This window comes from Leopardus geoffroyi, chromosome C1 (genome assembly GCF_018350155.1).
Source record: "Leopardus geoffroyi isolate Oge1 chromosome C1, O.geoffroyi_Oge1_pat1.0, whole genome shotgun sequence".
In the NCBI taxonomy this organism is placed as follows: domain Eukaryota; kingdom Metazoa; phylum Chordata; class Mammalia; order Carnivora; family Felidae; genus Leopardus; species Leopardus geoffroyi.
Window position 1 is genome coordinate 122,452,990 of NC_059328.1, and position 18,980 is coordinate 122,471,969.

The 18,980-nt window shown below is 36.1% G+C and overlaps 1 protein-coding gene across 3 annotated transcripts in view; it reads right to left on the reverse strand.

The window, feature by feature from the left end:
- Positions 1-18,980, reverse strand: part of DPP10 (dipeptidyl peptidase like 10) — a 1,361,034-nt gene that overhangs the window by 478,115 nt on the left and 863,939 nt on the right. For all 3 annotated transcript variants that reach the window (XM_045479564.1, XM_045479563.1, XM_045479565.1), the window contains exon 2: positions 16,372-16,486. In XM_045479564.1, coding sequence (XP_045335520.1) covers positions 16,372-16,486 — 115 coding nt within the window. The remainder of the gene's footprint in view (positions 1-16,371; positions 16,487-18,980) is intronic.

Consider the following 18,980-nt stretch of genomic DNA (forward strand, 5'->3'; position numbering starts at 1 on the left):
CCAACATTTGGAAAATTGGCGTAACTCAGTGAACTCATATTTTGCAAAAGTCCAAGGCACAATGCTTAGAATCATGCATGGGTAAGAGATCCTTTTAAAGTAAAAGGTGACTGATGGGTTTAAATGTAGCAAAGTACTGATATTTTATTGACGTATTTTCAGATTCCACGTGGCAACTAACCTTCAAGAATCAATCATTTGTTAAGTTTTCAGGAAGGGTCAAACAAGGACATCTACAATTATGTAAAAGCTATTAAACTACATCTTCCATTTCTAACTAATTATGAGGCCATGATTCTTCATATATGTCAACCAAAACAACCTACTGCAAAAAGAATTAACACTGGGCACATATGAAAATCCTAATGTCTTTCATCCAGGCATTAAACAAATTTGCAAAAAATAAAAAATAATGCTGTTATATTTTTTGTTTGTTCTGAAAAATATAGCTATTTTTATTACATGTTATGTATATTTACATTTATAGTTTTATCATTGCCATTTTATGTGAATTAATCAACATTTTAGAAAAAAAACTCAGCAATTAAATTTTATTATCTAACTCAATAAATGTTGATAGAATTCAAAAGCCCAAAAAGTATTTTTTGGGTCCTCAAAAATCTGTTAGAATGCCCTACACTAAGCTCTACTGTGTGTACTTAATTATGTATTTTATTAAGTTTATTTTAGCCTATATTTCAAACTGCTAAGTTTATAGTACATAATATTCTAGGTCTCTACTGTTCTGCATTTTCTTTTTAATTTGATGATATCATTAGATTTAATGAGTGTGCTCTATTGTATTTCGTCTTCACCAACTTTCACAAAATACTTCTCTTACATTCTCTAATTTGTAATGCAAGAGGGACTAAATGGATAAATTTGTCACTGGTCAACATTTACTGGTATAATAAGTGTAGGGAATTGTGTAGGTGATGAAGTTATAAACTCTATGCTTGAAGGCTTCAAAAAAAGTAAGGAACTCAGGTTAATCACAGACAGATGCAAATGCACATGAAAACCGCACCAGCAAAATTTGTCAACAAAGCGATATCAGCGAACATGGAGGAGTAGGCAGCTCTAAGAGGCTGTTTCCTCACAGAAACATTTAAAAAAGAAAGAAGAAGAAGCAAAAGTGTCAGAATAAGCTTTTTCAGAACTCTGGAAAAGAGTCAGAGGTTCACAACAACCTAGCAAACACGTAATCAAGAAAAAGGCAACTTAAAAACAGTAGAAAAGCATTGTGGCGGGGCGCCTGGGTGGCTCAGTCGGTTAAGCAGCTGACTTCAGCTCAGGTCATAATCTCACAGTCTGTGGGTTCGAGCTCCACGTCGGGCTCTGTGCTGACAGTTCAGAGCCTGGAGCCTGTTTCAGAATCTGTGTCTCCCTCTCTCTCTGCCCCTTCCCTGTTCATGCTCTCTCTCTCTCAAAAATAAATAAACGTTAAAAAAAAGAAAAAAGAAAAAAGAAAAAAATCTTAAAAAAAAAAAAAAAGAAAAGTATTGTGGCATTTTTCTTTGGCATTACTCCAATCCCCTCCCTGGCTCAGTGGTGATCTTTAAGTTAACAGTCTGAATGTAGAGTATGGGACCCTGGTCCCTGGGTTCTGGAGGAAGCAGAGTAGATGCTTTCTCAAAACACTTTTTGTCTGCTCTGACCTGCCTGGGGTTACCTAAAGGACTGAGCTAGGGTATTTATTTTTCTTACACCTGATCCAGAAAACTCAGCACAGAAAATCAGCAGATATTCTCAAAAACATTATAAGACAAATGAATAAGCCTGGCTGCCTGGGGAAAAAAGACACAGTTAAGGCCTAAAATATAGCATTCAGGCTAGAGAAGGAAAGCTGGGAAGAGCTTTCCTTTGAGTAATTAGACATCGAAGTGTCTACATATACTGGGAAATTCAGAAAAACACATGCATGCCCAGGGCAGGATGCATGTTCAAAAAAAGACCTGAGAAGACCCTAAGTTTTTGCCTCCAGCTAAACTCTAGGCTTAATACAAACAGGAAATGAAGGCTAAGGCAGAGCTACAAATAAATACTGAATAATTGCCCTAGCACAGAACTAATCTGAAAGAATGGGAGAGTTTATTTGGATCCTAGCATTCAAGGAATTCTTTGTAAAAATACTAGCCGAACACAAGCTAAAGGAATAGAAACTTCAGAGACCACATATGACAAAGAACACTGACTTTTCAAAATACATCCAAAAAGTCAACTAAACAACCACAAAAACAGCTACAGCCTACAGCATATAACAAAAATATGCTCTGAAGAGTTGAAAAAATCATGTATCAAGTGTTCCAGGGGCACCTGGGTGGCTCAGTTGGTTAACCATCAGAGGTCCTGATCTCGCAGGCTGTGGCTCAAGTCCCTAGAGCCTGCTTTGTATTCTGTGTCTCCCTCTCTCTTTGCCCTCCCTCACTCATGCTCTGTCTGTCTGTCTCTCTCTCTCAAAAATTTGTCTCTCTCTCTTAATACAAAATTTAAATCATGAAAAGAATCAAGATACTACGGTCCACTCACAGAAGAGATTAACAGAACTGCCCCTGAGGAAGCACAGACAAGACACTTATTAGACAGACTTTAAATCAATTGTCTTAAATATACTCACACAACTAAAGGAAACTCTGGACAAAGAGCTAAAGGAAACCAAGAGAACAATGTGTGTGTGTGTGTGTGTGTGTGTGTGTGTGTGTGTGTGTGGAGAGAGAGAGAGAGAGAGAGAGAATACCATTTAAGAGAAAGAATTTTTTTAATCCACAGACATTCTAAAGCTGAAATGCACCCCAATGGAAATTAAAACTTTCTAGAGGTTTCATATAGAAGATATGAGGAGACAAAGGAAAGAATCAGTGAACTGGAATTTAGGCTAACTGAAATGATATAGCCTGGGGAACACAAAGAAGAAAATAGAAAGACCAATAACACCTAAGAGACATGTGGAATTCCATTAATCATATCACCCTATGAGCAAATGGAGTCCAAAAGGGAGAGGAACGAAAGGTCAGAAAAAATACTTGAAGAAATAATGGTCAAATATCTGCCAAATTTGACAAAATACATGCACTTATATGCTCGAGAAGCTTAAAGTCTACAAAAAGGACAAACACACAGAGATCCAGGCTGAGACATATTATAATCAAATTGCCAAAGCAAAGGACAAATATACAATCTTGAAAGCAGCAAGAGAGAACCAAATTGCATACAGGGATCTTCAATGTGTTTAACAGCAGATTTCTGGTCAAAAACTATGTTGCCAGATGGGAATGAAACAGCATTATGAAGGTGCTGAAAGAAAAAGCTGTCAACCCAAAATTCTATATCCTGCAAAACTATCCTTCAAAATTGTGTGAGAGAAACTAAAACCTCCCAAGATTAACAAAATCTGAGAGGTCACAACAAGTATATTTGGCATCCAGGAAATGTTAAAGGGATTCCTTTAGGACGACGTAAGAGGGCAGTAGTAACTTGAGGTCAGGTTAAAAAATAACTCCAGTAAAGGTAACTACATAGTTAAATATAAAAAGCGAAAATTGCTGTATATTAGGTTTGGAATGTCTCTCTATATTTCTTATACGATTTAAAAGACAAATGCATGAAGAAATAACTAAAAATCTATGTTAAAGGGTGCAGAATGTATAAAATATGTAATCTGCAATAAAACCAATATGAGGGAAAACGAAGCCATATAAAAATACAGTTTATGTAAGCTATTGATGTTGAGTTGGCATCAATTCAAAAAAATTTTTATAAATTTAATATATTTATAGTCATACCAAAGGTAACCATAAGAAAATCTAAAAAAATAAAATTCAAAAGAGTAAAGCAAATATCAATCAAAGACAAAAGAAGGCAGTATTGGAGGACCTAAGAAACACAAAAGGTAAAATACATAGACAAAATAAATGGTAAAATTGAAGAAGTAATTCCTTTGTTGCAATTACTTTAAATGTAAATGAATTAAACTCTCTAAACAAAAGGCAGAGAACAGCAGAATTGAATTAAAAAAAATTGTTATGCTTACTTTATTTTTTTTTCTTTTTTTTTTTCAATGTTTTTTTTTTTTTTTTTTTTTGGGGACAGAGAGAGACAGAGCATGAACGGGGGAGGGGCAGAGAGAGAGGGAGACACAGAATCGGAAACAGGCTCCAGGCTCTGAGCCATCAGCCCAGAGCCCGACGCGGGGCTCGAACTCACGGACCGCGAGATCGTGACCTGGCTGAAGTCGGATGCTTAACCGACTGCGCCACCCAGGCGCCCCTGTTATGCTTACTTTAGATCCAAAGACAAAAATAGGTTGAGGGTGAATGGATGGATTAAGATATTCCATAGAGACAGTAAATGAAAGAGAGCAGAAGTGGCCCTACTATTATCACAAAAAATAAACTATGTCAAAAATTGTTGTGGCAAATAAAGACATCACATATTGAAAACTGTTATACCCAAAAGTTATAACAAGAATAATGATACCAGAGCCAAATAACAGAATCACAAATTATGTGAATCAAATGTCAACAGAAATGAAGAAATAGGTCTTCAAAGGTGATTAGAAATCTCAATAGCCTACTTTCAAGAATGTATACAAAGTTTAGACTGCAGATTAATAAGAAAATATAGGACTTGAACAACACTATTAATAAGGAGACATTTTAAATATATATGTTGTGTGTGTTATAAAAATCTTTGTGTGAGTGTGTGTATATATATATATATATATATATATATATATATATAAACATATATACATTATTTTCAATACATTATTTTAAAGCGCATGGAATATTCTCCAAGACAAGCCATATTTTAGACCATAAAACAAGTCTTAATAAATTTAAAAATATTGAAATCATTCAAAGTGTCTTCTCTGAATTCAGTAGAATGAAACTAGAAATCAATAGCAGAAAGAAAACTGGAAAATTCACCTATATAAGGAAATTAAACAACACACTCTTAAGAAGAAATATTTCAAGGAAGAAATCACAAGGGAAATTAGGAAATACTTTGGAACAAATGAAAATGAGAATGCAATATACCAATCCAATACTTAATGGGATGCAGTGAAAACATTTCTCAAAAGGATATTTATAGCCAGAAACATCTCCATTAAAAAAGAAAGAAGTTAAATCAGTAACCTAACTTTACACAAAAAGAAGTGGGGGGGGGGGGGGTAGAAAGAGCAAAACAATAGAGAGAATCAACAAAATAAAAAGTTGTTCCTTTAAAAAGATGAACAAAACTGACATACATTTGTCTGACAAAGAAAAAAATAACATGCAAACAATGTCAGATATGAAACTGGGAGCATTCCCTTCCAATTTTACAAAATTGAAAAGGATGGTGAGAGAATACAATGAATGATTGATTGCATACCAACAAATCAGATAACCTGATAAAATGAGCACATTTCTAGAAACACACAAACTACCAGACTGACTCAAAAGGAAATAGAAACTCTATAGATTTAAAACAAGATGTTGAATCAGTAATGAAAAACTTCCCGATAAAAACTATACACAGGAGCAGATGACTTTCCTTGTGAATTCTACAAAACATTTAAAAAATTAACATCAATGCTTCTCGAACTTTTCTAAAAACCCAAAGAGGAGGGAATACTTACTGATTTCCTCTGTAAAGTTACAATTATCCTGATCCAAATCCAGAAAGACAACATAAGAAAGGACAATATATCAATATTCCTTATAAATATAGATGCAAAAATGCTCAATGCAATTCCAGCAGGGAATGACAGAATTTTTTTCAATTAACAAATCAAATGTTTTAGCATATTAAAGGATTATGTATCATTAATGAGACAGATTTACCCCAGGAATATAAGGGTAACTCAACAAAACAAGATCAACCATCTAACAACACATAATAGGGGGGGAAAAAAGGAGAAACACAATAATCTGAATTGATGCTAAAATGCATTTGACAAAATCCATCACTCTTTGTTTATGAAAACATTAAAAAAAAAAAAAACCCAAAAGCCTAGGAATAGCAGGAAACTTCCTCAACATGAAATAGGTCATCTATGAAAAACCCATAGCTAAGACAATAGTCAATGATGAAAGGCTGAAAGCTTTAGCCCTATGATCAGAAATGAGAAAAGGATGTTCATTTTTCATTGTTGTTATTCAACATTATACTAGAATCCAGCCAGAATAATTAGACAAGGTAAAGAAATAAAACGGAGTGAATTTAGAAAGGAAAAAAAAAAGAAACTATATTCGCAGAAAAGCCCAAAGAATCTTTAATAACCTACCAGAGCTAAAAAGTTAATTCGGCACAGTTAAAGGGTACACAATCAACACTCAACAATTAGTTGTATTTGTATACACCAGGACTGAGCAATCCAAAAAGAAAGAAAGAAAGAAAGAAAGAAAGAAAGAAAGAAAGAAAGAAAGAAAGAAAGAAAGAAAGAAAGAGAAAAAATTAAAAAGGATATTAAACAATTCTATTTACTCTAACATCCAAAAGAATAAAATACTTGAGAATAAATTTTACCAAAGAGTTAAAGGTTTGTACATTTAAAACTACAAGGTATTGCTGAACGAAATCAAAGACATAAATAGAAGGACAATTTGTGTTTGTCACTTGGAAAACTAATATTTCTAAGATGGCAGTATTACCCAAAGTGATTCACATATTCAACACAATCACTATCAAAACCCCAACTGTTTAATTTTGCAGAAATGGAAAAGTCAATCTTTAAATTCACATAGAATTGTAAGGAATTTTGAATAGCCAAACAATTAAAAAAAAATAGTTGGACCATTCATACTCTCATTTGAAAACTTACTCCAAAGCTACAGTAACCATAACAGTGTGATGTGGGCACAAGGATAGACACATTGAACAATAAATTAAAATTGCACATCCTCAAGTAAATTCATATTACCTATAATCAATGATGGTCAACAAGGATTAAAAAAACATATGGTGGAAATAAAAGAATTTCTTCAACAAATGGTGTGAAGAGAAATTTAAGTTATGTAAAAAATGAAGTTGAATTCCCTACTTCATACCATATGCCAAAATTAACTCAAAACCAATCATTGATCTAAAGAGATAATCTAAAAATCGTAACTCTCTTAAAAAATAACAGTAACTCCTTATGACTTGGATTTTGCAATGGGTTCTTGGATATGATACTAAAAAGCATGAGAAACAACCAAATATACTGACTCCATCAAAATTAAGAACTTTGAATCTCTAAAACATTATGTTAAGTCAAAAAGTCAGACACAAAACATCATATATTTTTTGGTCACACTTACATGAAATGTTCACAATAGGTAAATCTGTAGAGACCAAGAGCAAATTGGTGACTGCCAGAAGATAGAAGATGAAAATGGGGAGTAACTGCTTACCGGGCATAAGGTTTCCTTTTGTGGTGATACAAATATTTTCCAATTTTATACAAGTAATGGTTGTACACATTGTGAATGTAGTAAATGCCATTCACAGTAAATAGATCGTTCACTTTATCTTTTTTTAAGTTTATTTATTTATTTATTTATTTATTATTTTTTTTTTCAACGTTTATTTATTTTTGGGACAGAGAGAGACAGAGCATGAACGGGGGAGGGGCAGAGAGAGAGGGAGACACAGAATCAGAAACAGGCTCCAGGCTCTGAGCCATCAGCCCAGAGCCCGACGTGGGGCTCGAACTCACGGACCGCGAGATCGTGACCTGGCTGAAGTCGGACGCTTAACCGACTGCGCCACCCAGGCGCCCCTATTTATTTATTTTTAAAGAGAGAGTGAGCAGGGGTGGCATAGAGAGACAGAAGAAGAGAGAGATTCCCAAACAGGCTCTGTGCTGTCAGCGCAGGGCCTAACTCGGGGCTTGATCCCACAAACTGTGAGATCATGACCTGAGCCAAAATCAAAAGTCAGACACCAACTGAGCCACCCAGGTGACCTGGATTGTTCACTTTAAAATTGATAGTTTCAAATGTGAATTTCATTTTTTTTTCCAGCAGGCTCCATGCCCAACATGGGGCTTGAACTCATAACCCTGAGATCAAGAGTCACATGCTCTACTGCCTGAGTCAGCCAGGTGCTCCGAGAATTGCACTGTAGTAAAATAAAAATTGTTCTCAACACCAGGCTTCGAGTCAAAGAATAAAGATAATGAATGTGATTGGGAGAGACAAGATAATTGGAGCAAGAAGAATTCCTAAATGTTGAATTATAATCTATGCAAAAAAGTATTCTTGGGGCGCCTGGGTGGCTCAGTCAGTTGGGTGTCTGACTTCGGCTCAGGTCACGATCTCACAGTCCAAGAGTTTCAGCCCCGTGTTGGGATCTGTGCTGACAGCTCAGAGACTGGAGCCTGCTTCAGATTCTGCGTCTCCCTCTCTCTCTGCCCCTCTCCACTCAGGCTCTGTCTCTCTCCCAAAAATAAATAAACATAAAAAGAATTAAAAAACAAAGTATTCTTACTGGCCTTGTTCTCCTAATGTTACATAATTACAGATAATGTCCCAGGAAAAGCAAGGTGAGCTGTGAATCTAGGATCACAGACCTTCTACGCCATATTCAAAGTGTGAATTGTAATGCAGAGATTTAAGGAAGTGTCTTCCCTATGAATAAAGACGTTTCCCAAGTCTCACTTTAATAATTCCAGTTTTTCTAGAGTTTATTCAAATGGACCCTACACTTAGTAGAACAATCTTAGAACAAGAGAAATATTGGTGAAAACAAGCCAAAGCAATGAATATTCACTGAAATTGTTTCAACTAAATTTTCACTTTTATGAACAAAGGCATAAATTGGGATATTATTTAGTTTAAAAGGCTATTTAATTAAGGTTTTTATTTGTCTGTTTTTTTCATTTGTTTTCACAGAGTCTCCTCTCACACCTAATGAATGAACTCTAGGATGGGAGATCTTAAATTACAGTTCAAACACAGAGAACTGGATGATAAAGTCCCTGGCAAATAATTGCAGATTAAAATACCCGCAGATTAAAATAATTGCAGATTAAAAAAAGAACGCTGTCTTCTTTTTTCCCCCAGGGGGATAAGCAGTTGAATGCAACTCCCTCCTTTAAAGAAACTTTGCTTCTGAGGGATCAGGCTGCCTTGTTCCCCCCATTTTTAGAGGCCAGGCTATCATATTTCTAAAACTTATATTTCAAAGAAAAAATATAACAAAATATTTAAAGTTGTACAGTGACATATAAATAATTGTTATACGATATGGTTTAGAAAAGAAAGTGGGCACTTATATTTTATCATGGATATTGAGGTTCCAATAAAATATAATAGCTGAAAAAAGAATTTATACAGAATTGACATGCATAATTTTCCTTTTCTTTTCTTTTTAAAGGAATCTGTCAGGTTTTTTTTTTTTAAATGTTTTTATTTTTGAGAGACAGAGATACAAAGTGTAAGTGGAGCAGGGGCAAAGATAGAGGGAGACACAGAATCTGAAACAGGCTCCAGGCTCTGAGCTATCAGCACAGAGCCTGATGCAGGGCTCAAACTCATGAACTGCAAGATCATGACCTGAACTGAAGATGGACGTTTAACCGACTAAGCACCCAGGTGCTCCTGACATGCATAATTTTCAAATGCTCACTTCTGCACTCCCTTCCCATTTACCCCTTGTCTACCCCAGCTTATTCCTTCTCTGCCGTGCACTCCCTTTAAGGCAGTAAAAGAATCAATTCACTTATTTAAAAAAATCAGGGGTGGAATAAAGCAGAACTCATTTTTCTCTTTCTTTTCTGACATGTTTCTTGCCTATACTTGCCATGGGTGCAATAATATATCTTAACCTATGTTCAAAGGTTAAGACACCAGCTAGAGCCGAAAAGCCCTGGCATAAGTGATCCAGCTTTTCCATGTTCCAGTCCTATGAGAGATAATTTACTGTAACCTGTAAGACTCAACTGAATAATGTAGAAGAGGCATAAATTAATCGTATCTATTTCACATTAGTGTGAGGATAAATAAAATAGTACATGCAAAGCACTTAGCGCAATATCTGGCTTGTAACAAGCAGATAATAAATGTAGCTTGTTAAAGCAGATTCTCTTCTGACTGATAAAATTGAACACATCATAATGTAAACTAAATCCATTATTTATCTGATTAGACAATACAAAAAGATGAGGCTAAGAAATCAAATTTGACTTAAAAATAGAAATGTAACTGTAAAGCAAAGACAAAAAAGTATAACTACTCTTACTTTATTAATGACAGAGAAAATTATTTTTCATTCAACATCAGAGATAAATCTGTTAGAAAAGGAACAATAACCCATGTAATCCAGGGGGAAACTGCTGGAATCTGCCATTGTTTTCTCTCTGGCAGCCCGATTATGTCTGGGTAATACCATATTCAAATGGGTTCATCTGTGCTGTTCTTGGAAAAACAAGCAGAGACAATTTAGCTTATGACTATCAATACAACATATCTCCTTTTTTTTTTTAATTCAACAAAATAAAATAAACAATTTGCATCTTGGTTGATGTTGATGTTTACAAGTGAGTAATGCAAATCTTAAAATCTGTAAAACATTATTTCCCTCTCATAAAAGCATAGTGGGATAGTTTAATTGTTGCTTTGACATTTTAAAACACAGGTCAGATGCTTAAATGACACCTTTTAAATTGCAGCTGCCAAGAGATTGCTTGCAACATAATATGACATGACATTTTAACTAACTATAACCAGGAGCGATTATTTTGGTAGAACATAATAGTAATGAGAATAAATTCATTTTGAGTTTTTGCATAACAATAACTAATCAGCTGTCACCGTTCCAATAAAATACTTAATTTTATCAAATGCTTTCTAGAAAATTATTTTTTTAGTAATTAGGAACAGATTAATCTTTTTTAAGCCTCCTTTCAAAGGGTCAGATAGTTCTTTTTCTAAAAAAAAAAAACAAACAAACAAACAAACAAAAGAAAAAAGAAAAAAGAAAAAAGAAAAAACCTGCAGTGTAAGAAAGACAACAGGAAGAAAGAATTCTGTACCTCAAAGTCTTACCGCCCTATCAAGGCCAGGGCATGAACTTGGCAGTCTGAATTGAAGGTCAATGTAATCACATGCTCTGCTATACTTTCTCCACAAACTAGGCACCTAAGTCAAATTCTCCTGGCCTTAGCTGTATTACCTAGAAAACTGCACTTGCTCTAAGTTGGTGTATGATGAGGCATAAAGGATAGGATTATGTACTCTTTGGGGAAAAATATAGGAAAGTTGGCCTTTCTTCAAAGACAAGTATGCATCCTTAAAGGTTTGCTTCTATATTTTGTTTTGTTTTTTTGGATAACTTTGTCTAAATTTCTCTGGTTCCCTTCAAGTCCTAAATCTTGGTTATAGTGAACTCCTTGAGCCTAACTTCATGGATCAAATCCTTACCTGACATAAAGATTTACCTAACTATTAACATCACAGTGGCAGTCTCAACAGGTGTATATTCTTTCCCAACAGGGCATCTGAGCCTGGTGTAAAATCCTTACTATTAGAGATACTTCTACAAGTGAAAATAAAGGCATGTTTATAGGGTCCTAGAGGATCCCTATTAAATTCTTGTTTAACTGAGATCAAGCAGAATTCTGATGGCTTATGCATGAATGCCGATAGTTTATATGTGAATGCTTGTTTTCTTTTTTGCTCTGACAGACCTGCAAAGACCAGACGAGAATGCTCACCTAAAGAGGGTACTAAAGGAATGGGAAATTGCCTAATGAGCTACAGCTAATGATGAAGACACGATTTCAGTGCCTTACAATGTTGTCTTTAGTCAGCCATGACAGTAAATTAAGCCGATGACCCTGTTTTGACACTGACTGATTGCAGACACCAAGCAAAGGGCAACAGGCCACTTTAGCTGAAAAATTGGTAGATTATACACAGTCAACCCAGGTGGCTATCTCAATATGGCAACCAAATTGAAAGCTTAAAGAATATTCTCCAGTAAACACATTTTAACTCATAAAATGTGTCTCTCCTCTCAAAACTGGTCACAATGGGTAACTACATTCTGCAAGAAATGTTTCTGGATCATGATCATTCTCATTCTACATATTCAATATAAATATGAGGCTGCAAAATGCATGCATGGCTACATAAGACTGTTTTCCACAACTCTAAGCATGAATGTACACTCATATACTTGCACAGTATAAGTATTGATCTTACAGTTACATATTCTGAAAATAAACATTGGTGCTCTTTTAATTCAATACAAACAAAAAAAATATGTAGGCTTGATCGATGCATCTAAATAAGTCTGCCCTTTAATCAGAAAAAAAGAAGTGAATAATTTGTTCCTTTCAAAAATAGTTACTTATTAAAGAAATACTTGAATGGTTAACCCACTCTTCAAATATAATTAGGACTTCTCTTCACCAGGCAGGGAAGTTGCTGACAAGCTTGGAAATTAAGACACCTGTGTCAAATTACTTCTGTAATAAAATTTGCAATCAAACCAAAATTACAATGAACATGTGTTTCTCTGGTTATAGGCTTGCATTCCTTAGCACTTACCTCCAAAATGGGATGCTATTTTGAGCAAAATAGTTTCTAAATCATTTCTTAGACTAGATAACTTTTTGTATGCTTTCTTCCCTCTCCAATCCCCACCCAAAAAAAAAAAACATTAAATATTTTTTCAAAGTAGAAGAGGCTTAGTGTGAGTTCACCAGATTTTATCTGTTCCTACGTATGTCACCAAACAGACCACCATTATTTCTGTTGTTGTTACTGCTGTTATTTGATTAGATCATAGATATATGAGCTATAATAAACCTCAAAAGATCACTAGATAGTCTGGTGAACCAAAAATACCCTCTTCTTCAACCAGACACCTGATGTCAAATGAGATAAGTGATTTGCCCCAGATTCTATAGCTATAAAAGGCATATGGATTTCTGAACCCCCACTCTTACTGGAAGGATTGTTCTAGAGTCAGCCCTTAGTTCTCGAGGTCTACTATTTTGCTGAATGATTTATGGATCAATAGTTTCCCCTCATGACATGAATTCCCCTTCCTGATTAAAAGTTTCCAGGGGCGCCTGGGTGGCGCAGTCGGTTGAGCGTCCGACTTCAGCCAGGTCACGATCTCGCGGTCCGGGAGTTCAAGCCCCGCGTCAGGCTCTGGGCTGATGGCTCGGAGCCTGGAGCCTGTTTCCGATTCTGTGTCTCCCTCTCTCTCTGCCCCTGCCCCGTTCATGCTCTGTCTCTCTCTGTCCCAAAAATAAATAAACGTTGAAAAAAAAAATAATTAAAAAAAAAAAAAAGTTTCCATCTGCTTGTGTAGTTTTCCCTAGTAATCTGGCCTTGGAGACTATTGGTGGACAAAGGGAACAACAGAAGGGGGTGTTGTATATTATCTTTCTAGTTCTATGTTTTCCTTTGTGGATCTATTCTAGTACAGCAGAGGGGTCTCAAACCTGACAGTCAGAAGAGGAAAGACATGGTGTAATTAGAGCACTAGATTCTGACCACAGACATGCACAGGCACACACACGTGTGGAATCAAAGTCTACACTCGTGGTCTCAATGCACATTCTAGTCCTCAGAACCAGAGATTAAACAAATGCAGGTGTTTTTTTTTTTTTTTTTTTCCTGTCTCATGAGGAAAGCAAAAGCACTTCAAGGCTTTGGGCTCATATCTTAGGCCACAAACTATTCGTCCGCCAGCCTTCTATTTCACTATGTTTGGTTTGAGCCCACCATGAAGGTCATGTAACTAGGCTGGTATTTACTTGTTCATAACTCAAATAAATTCCTAACCACTCTGACTACACCTATCTACTTCTTCAGTTTCTAGGATTTCCCAGGTCTCTGGTGGCTCTGAATTTGCAAACAGAGTGCATAACACAGTTTAACTATTCCTTGCAGCAAAACTTTTTCCAGCGTCCTGACTCCTGTTTTGTATCATTATATTCTTGACAAAAATGACCGTAAAACCCAAAGACATTTGAACATGTGATTAATCTTATATGAAATTAAGTCTTTGGGTTGAGGATTTGTGGTTGTTGTGTGTGTGTGTAGTAAAGAAAAAGGGGGGTTGAAGGTGATGGATAGAAAGCAGGAGAGAGCAAGGCCAGCTACCCACAGCACCCAGAATGTAGTAAGAACTCCATAATTACTGATGAATGAATGAATGAATGAATGAAAACACAGACTACTGAAAGACTGACTTCGATTAAATATTTAGTCCCTTTCCACCTGACATAATTTAAACTTGAAATCACAGAAGATCCATATTCCAGAGAGATTTTTATTTTTTCTTAGACATTTCCCTCATGTAATGCAGTGTTTGGCATCATGTCTGGTGGTCAATAAGTACGGAATAATAGCAATAATAAGAGGAATAGCAACGGTGGTGCTAGATACTATTCTAAACACTTGAATTATATTATCTCATCTCTCCCTCATAATAACATTGTAAAGTTGGCACTATATGCTGTGCCCATAATACAGAAGAATGAAATGACAGACAAGGTTCAATAACTGGCTAACTTCACAAAACTAGGAGCCAGAACTCAAACCAAGGTGTGCCTTGCTCAGAGCCCTTGTTTTAATAGAGAATAAGTGCATGACAAAGTGATGCCAGCCATACTGTTTTTATACTGAACAACACGGAAAAGGTTGTGTGGAGGAAGTTTAATTTTGTCAGTGGCCAACCCAATAAGGTCTTGCTTATACCAAACATTCAAAGACCTCCAAGTATCACTATAGCCTCAGAGAGGAACAAGAAAATCTGAGAAAAGAAATCACTGGAAAAGCATACTATAATCAGATGGAAGAAAGTTCAAGAGAAACACACAGGCATGAGGGCACCAATTTCTCCATCTGGTTAAGAGTCCCCAGTAGAAGACAGTACACTCAACTCATTCATTTTTTAGTAATTACACTAAAATTCTGATGCTTAAGACAAACACGATGTCGGACATAAGCTTATTTTCATTTAACGAAGATTCTTGGCATTCTGCAACAACTTAGAGCCATTACATTGCTCAATTACACTGGATTGCAGGTGTATAAATGAGCCAGATAAGACAGGGTTTCTGAAGAGAATTCTGGATAAGCGAGCTCTTATCAATGAATTGCTTTCTCTTTTTCTCTCTTTCCCTCCCTTTCCCTCTTCCTCTCTCTCTCAGTTCCTTCCTTCTTCCTTAATCTTTCTTTCTGCTTTCTTCCCCCCGCCCCAATTCCCTTAGTTTCTTTTTCAGTCTCTTCATATGCTAAATAATAATTACAAACTATTTTTTGGAATTTATATTTCAAAGCCAATATTTTTACCAAGATGATAGATTTCACAAAGTACCATAGTGGAATAATTGATATTGTCATTTGTATAATTAGACATCATAATTAGTTGACTAAATAACTCTGAAAGAGAGCTGTTATTGTTAATCACATTTTGTACATGGGAAATAAGTCCAACATGTTTAAGGACTTCTAAGTAACAAAACTGGGGCAAGAAATGAAGTGTAAATACATAATATTCAACAACAGGCTGTAACTTCATTATATCAGTTGATTTTTGGACTAGCTCAATCCTACCTACCCCAGAAAATGACTATTTTTTTATAATGTTGAGCAATATATGGGTGTCCAGTCTTTGAGGAAGCTAGATGGGCTGGTTGCCATAGCATACCAAATGGATTTGTTCCTAGAAGATATTTTGGGGAGTTTTAAAAGTCAGCAGCCTTTTGCTGTCTTCCAATATCAGCACCTACTAAAGAACAGTAAAACTTCTGGGTACTGAAATAATCCCCAAAGAGGAATTAAGCCTTCTGATAATTTATATATTAGTGTTAAATTCTTTAATGTAAAGGACACAATTTAAAGATCACTGCAAGGGCAATTTGGCAATGTTCTTTAGACAAGGGGAAACTGGGAATATAAAATTACAAGGAAAGAAAGGAACAGAAGAAAGAAGCACTTAGGGGCTTAGCTCATTCTCTTTTCATCAAACCCTCATTGTCTCTTAAATCCTCCTTCACCGCCATCATTATAGTCGAGGTATCACCTATATATGGGAACTTCCAGACTCCACTCCCTCATCTTCAACCCACAATAGAAGTCAAATGTCCCCTGCATTTATTAACTGACAAACATAAGCCTCTAAGTAGTAATGGAGACCAAAAATCTCCTTGGCATTCTCAACGTATATATTTTACATTTCAGTTTCCCCAAAATATCTTGCATGGTATTTGAACCACAGAATTACGGTGCCATTTGCAAAATGTCTGGTTATGCATTTTTTTATTCCAACTGGTGCTAATGTGTCTTAAGATACCACATATGGCTACCCTCTTAAGGCATTTGAATGTGAAATTATCATCCACAATACCATCATAAGAGAGGAATAAAGACAGATTACCTGGGGTTAAGAGGATGACTGACATAGTGATGAGTGAGCATACAACTAAAATCACCAGCAGGGCAATAGCAATTCCCTTCCAGTTTCTCTGTGGAGGGCTGTTACTTCCCAGTTCCTACCGAGATAGAAAAAATAAAAAAAAAGTTTCATAATTATACATGCTCCAAAAGAAATGTATTCATAAAGGAATAATTCACTGCATGGCACAATCACAGTTTGAAAGCTGATTAGGATCCTTTTCCTCTTCGGTAGCTCCTTTAATTATTCAAAGGTGAATATATTATAAATGGCTATCTTTTTTGCCGGGGGGGGGGGTGGTAATCTTATTTCTCTAAGAGATAAACCAACAGAGCTTTAGGCCTGCTGTCCAAAATGTAGATGGAGTTAAAATGCATTGACTATAAACACTAGGACAATGGCCAAAGTACTCTGCAAAATAATTATGGAAATAAAGCACACCCACTTACATTTTTTTCTTACTACAATGGAACCTATGCCAAAGATTTAGACAAATATTTCCCAAGCACTGTGGACTACTTTTCTCACTGGATAGTGGGGGGAAAAGATTAGAGATGGGAAAATCATTCAAAATGCCCCATGCTGTAGAGCAGGGCACATCTGTCAACACAACAGGTCTTTTTTAAACGGCTCCCCCACCACTCATAAAAATCAACAGGATGTAGTAACTAAATTAAATGAGTGCTTCTATATCAGTGGTTGATAGCATCCTCTCCCTAGGCAGCATGCCTAATATTGGCAAGGAGAAAGATGGATAGGGAAGGATAAACTTGAGCATCTCTCACAATACATCAAGTAAAGCTTTTCATTTTTCAGATGATCTGTGTTCTACCCTGTTGACTAGAATTGTGTGAACATAACTCCCCAAAGCAAAGCAAAGCAAACCCCACACTGGCTTGAAACGAATGCCAGATTTTCTTTGCAATGAAGTTTATAAAACCTTGAGTCTCTCATTTCTTTCTTCCTACCCCATCTCCCAGCTTCTCTTCCTCCTTCCAAAAAAAGACTTTTTTAGTCAAAACTAGCTAAGTTTTTTTTTGCAAGACAAATGAAACAAAATGTAAAGGTACCCAGTTCACCAGATGTGCACAGATCACTCAACAAGCCTCAGAGCAGCTCTGCTTTAAACAAAGATAAATAGGATAGCAAACATTTAGTAAATTACAAATGGGTTCCTATGACTCACGGATTAAAACATTGAGCACATTTTCATATAGTGATATTGGCTTCCAATTCTGCCATAAATACTTTGGATGTAAAGAACTAAACCCTAAATAAATGTAAGAAGAGAACGTGCATGAAAGGTATTTTGTTCTAGTTTTTCCCCTTCTCAGATCAACTGCTGTGTCTTTCAGTCTGATGAACCAAATCCAGCAGAGATCAATTCTATTATTTTTATTTTTTTTTTATTTCAGAGAGAGAGAGAGAATATGAATGAGCAGGGGAGGGGCAGTGAAAGAGGGAGATGGAGAATCTAAAGCAGGCTCCACAATGTCAGCTCAAAGCCTGATGTGGGGCTCTAACCCATGAACCCTGAGATTATGACCTGAGCCAACTGAGGCACTCAACCAGGTGCCCCCATTCTATTCTTTTTTTTAATGACTCACTCTATATCTCTTTTCTATGCATATTAATGCTTGTTATCCAACACCCGTATTTCTCTTGCGTTTTAGTTAGAATCTCCATTCATATTTATTTGAACTGCACATGTCCACTTATACACAGATTTTTTTTAATTTAGTACTTACTGTAAATGTGTTTTCTCTCCCTTATGATTTTCTTAACATTTTATTTTTTCAAGTTTACTTTATTGTAAGAAATGTGTTTATATACATATATACACACACCCACACATACAGTATATAATACATAAAACAAAGTATGTATCAATTGCCTGTTTATGTTATTGGTAAGGCTTCCAGTCAACAGTAGGCTATAAGTAGTTATGTTTTGGGGAATCGAAAGTTATACATGGGTTTGTGACTATGCTGGGGCCAATGTCCCTAACCCTCACATTATTCAAGGGTCAAATGTGTTAGCAATTATAACTGACATCTCACTCCAGTAAAGGAATCAAGAGTAAATTATAATTTTAAATCTACTGATTCTGATCTTGGTTCCTCCTCACTGGATAGGCAGCCACCTCACCAGACTCTAAGCCTAGAGTGGGTGATGGTTCAGTAAGGCCAAAGACAAGACCCAGAGACAGCGACTGAGATGTAGTTTGATTGGGGAAACTTCCTTACAGGGAGTCCATGAGTGGCCAACGGGACAAGCATCTGCTGCTGGGATCTAATGCAGCAAGTGTGCACATCACAGCAACCTGCCTGACCAACTACCTGCCACCTCTTCCTCCTTGCATGGCGAGAGTTCTAAGGATATCAGGGCCTGCCATCAGGACACTCTCTGTTACAAAGGAGATGCTCCAGGTTGGCTATCCCCAGAGCCCCTGTCTTTGAACACTGAACAACATGTTCTTCTATACCTCCTGCTTGATGGGCATATAGAGGGAGGATAGGATTTCTGCATTCTCAAGATAGTAGTTAACAGGAGCATCCATGGGATGCTTTCACAAACTAGTTATCCAGTGG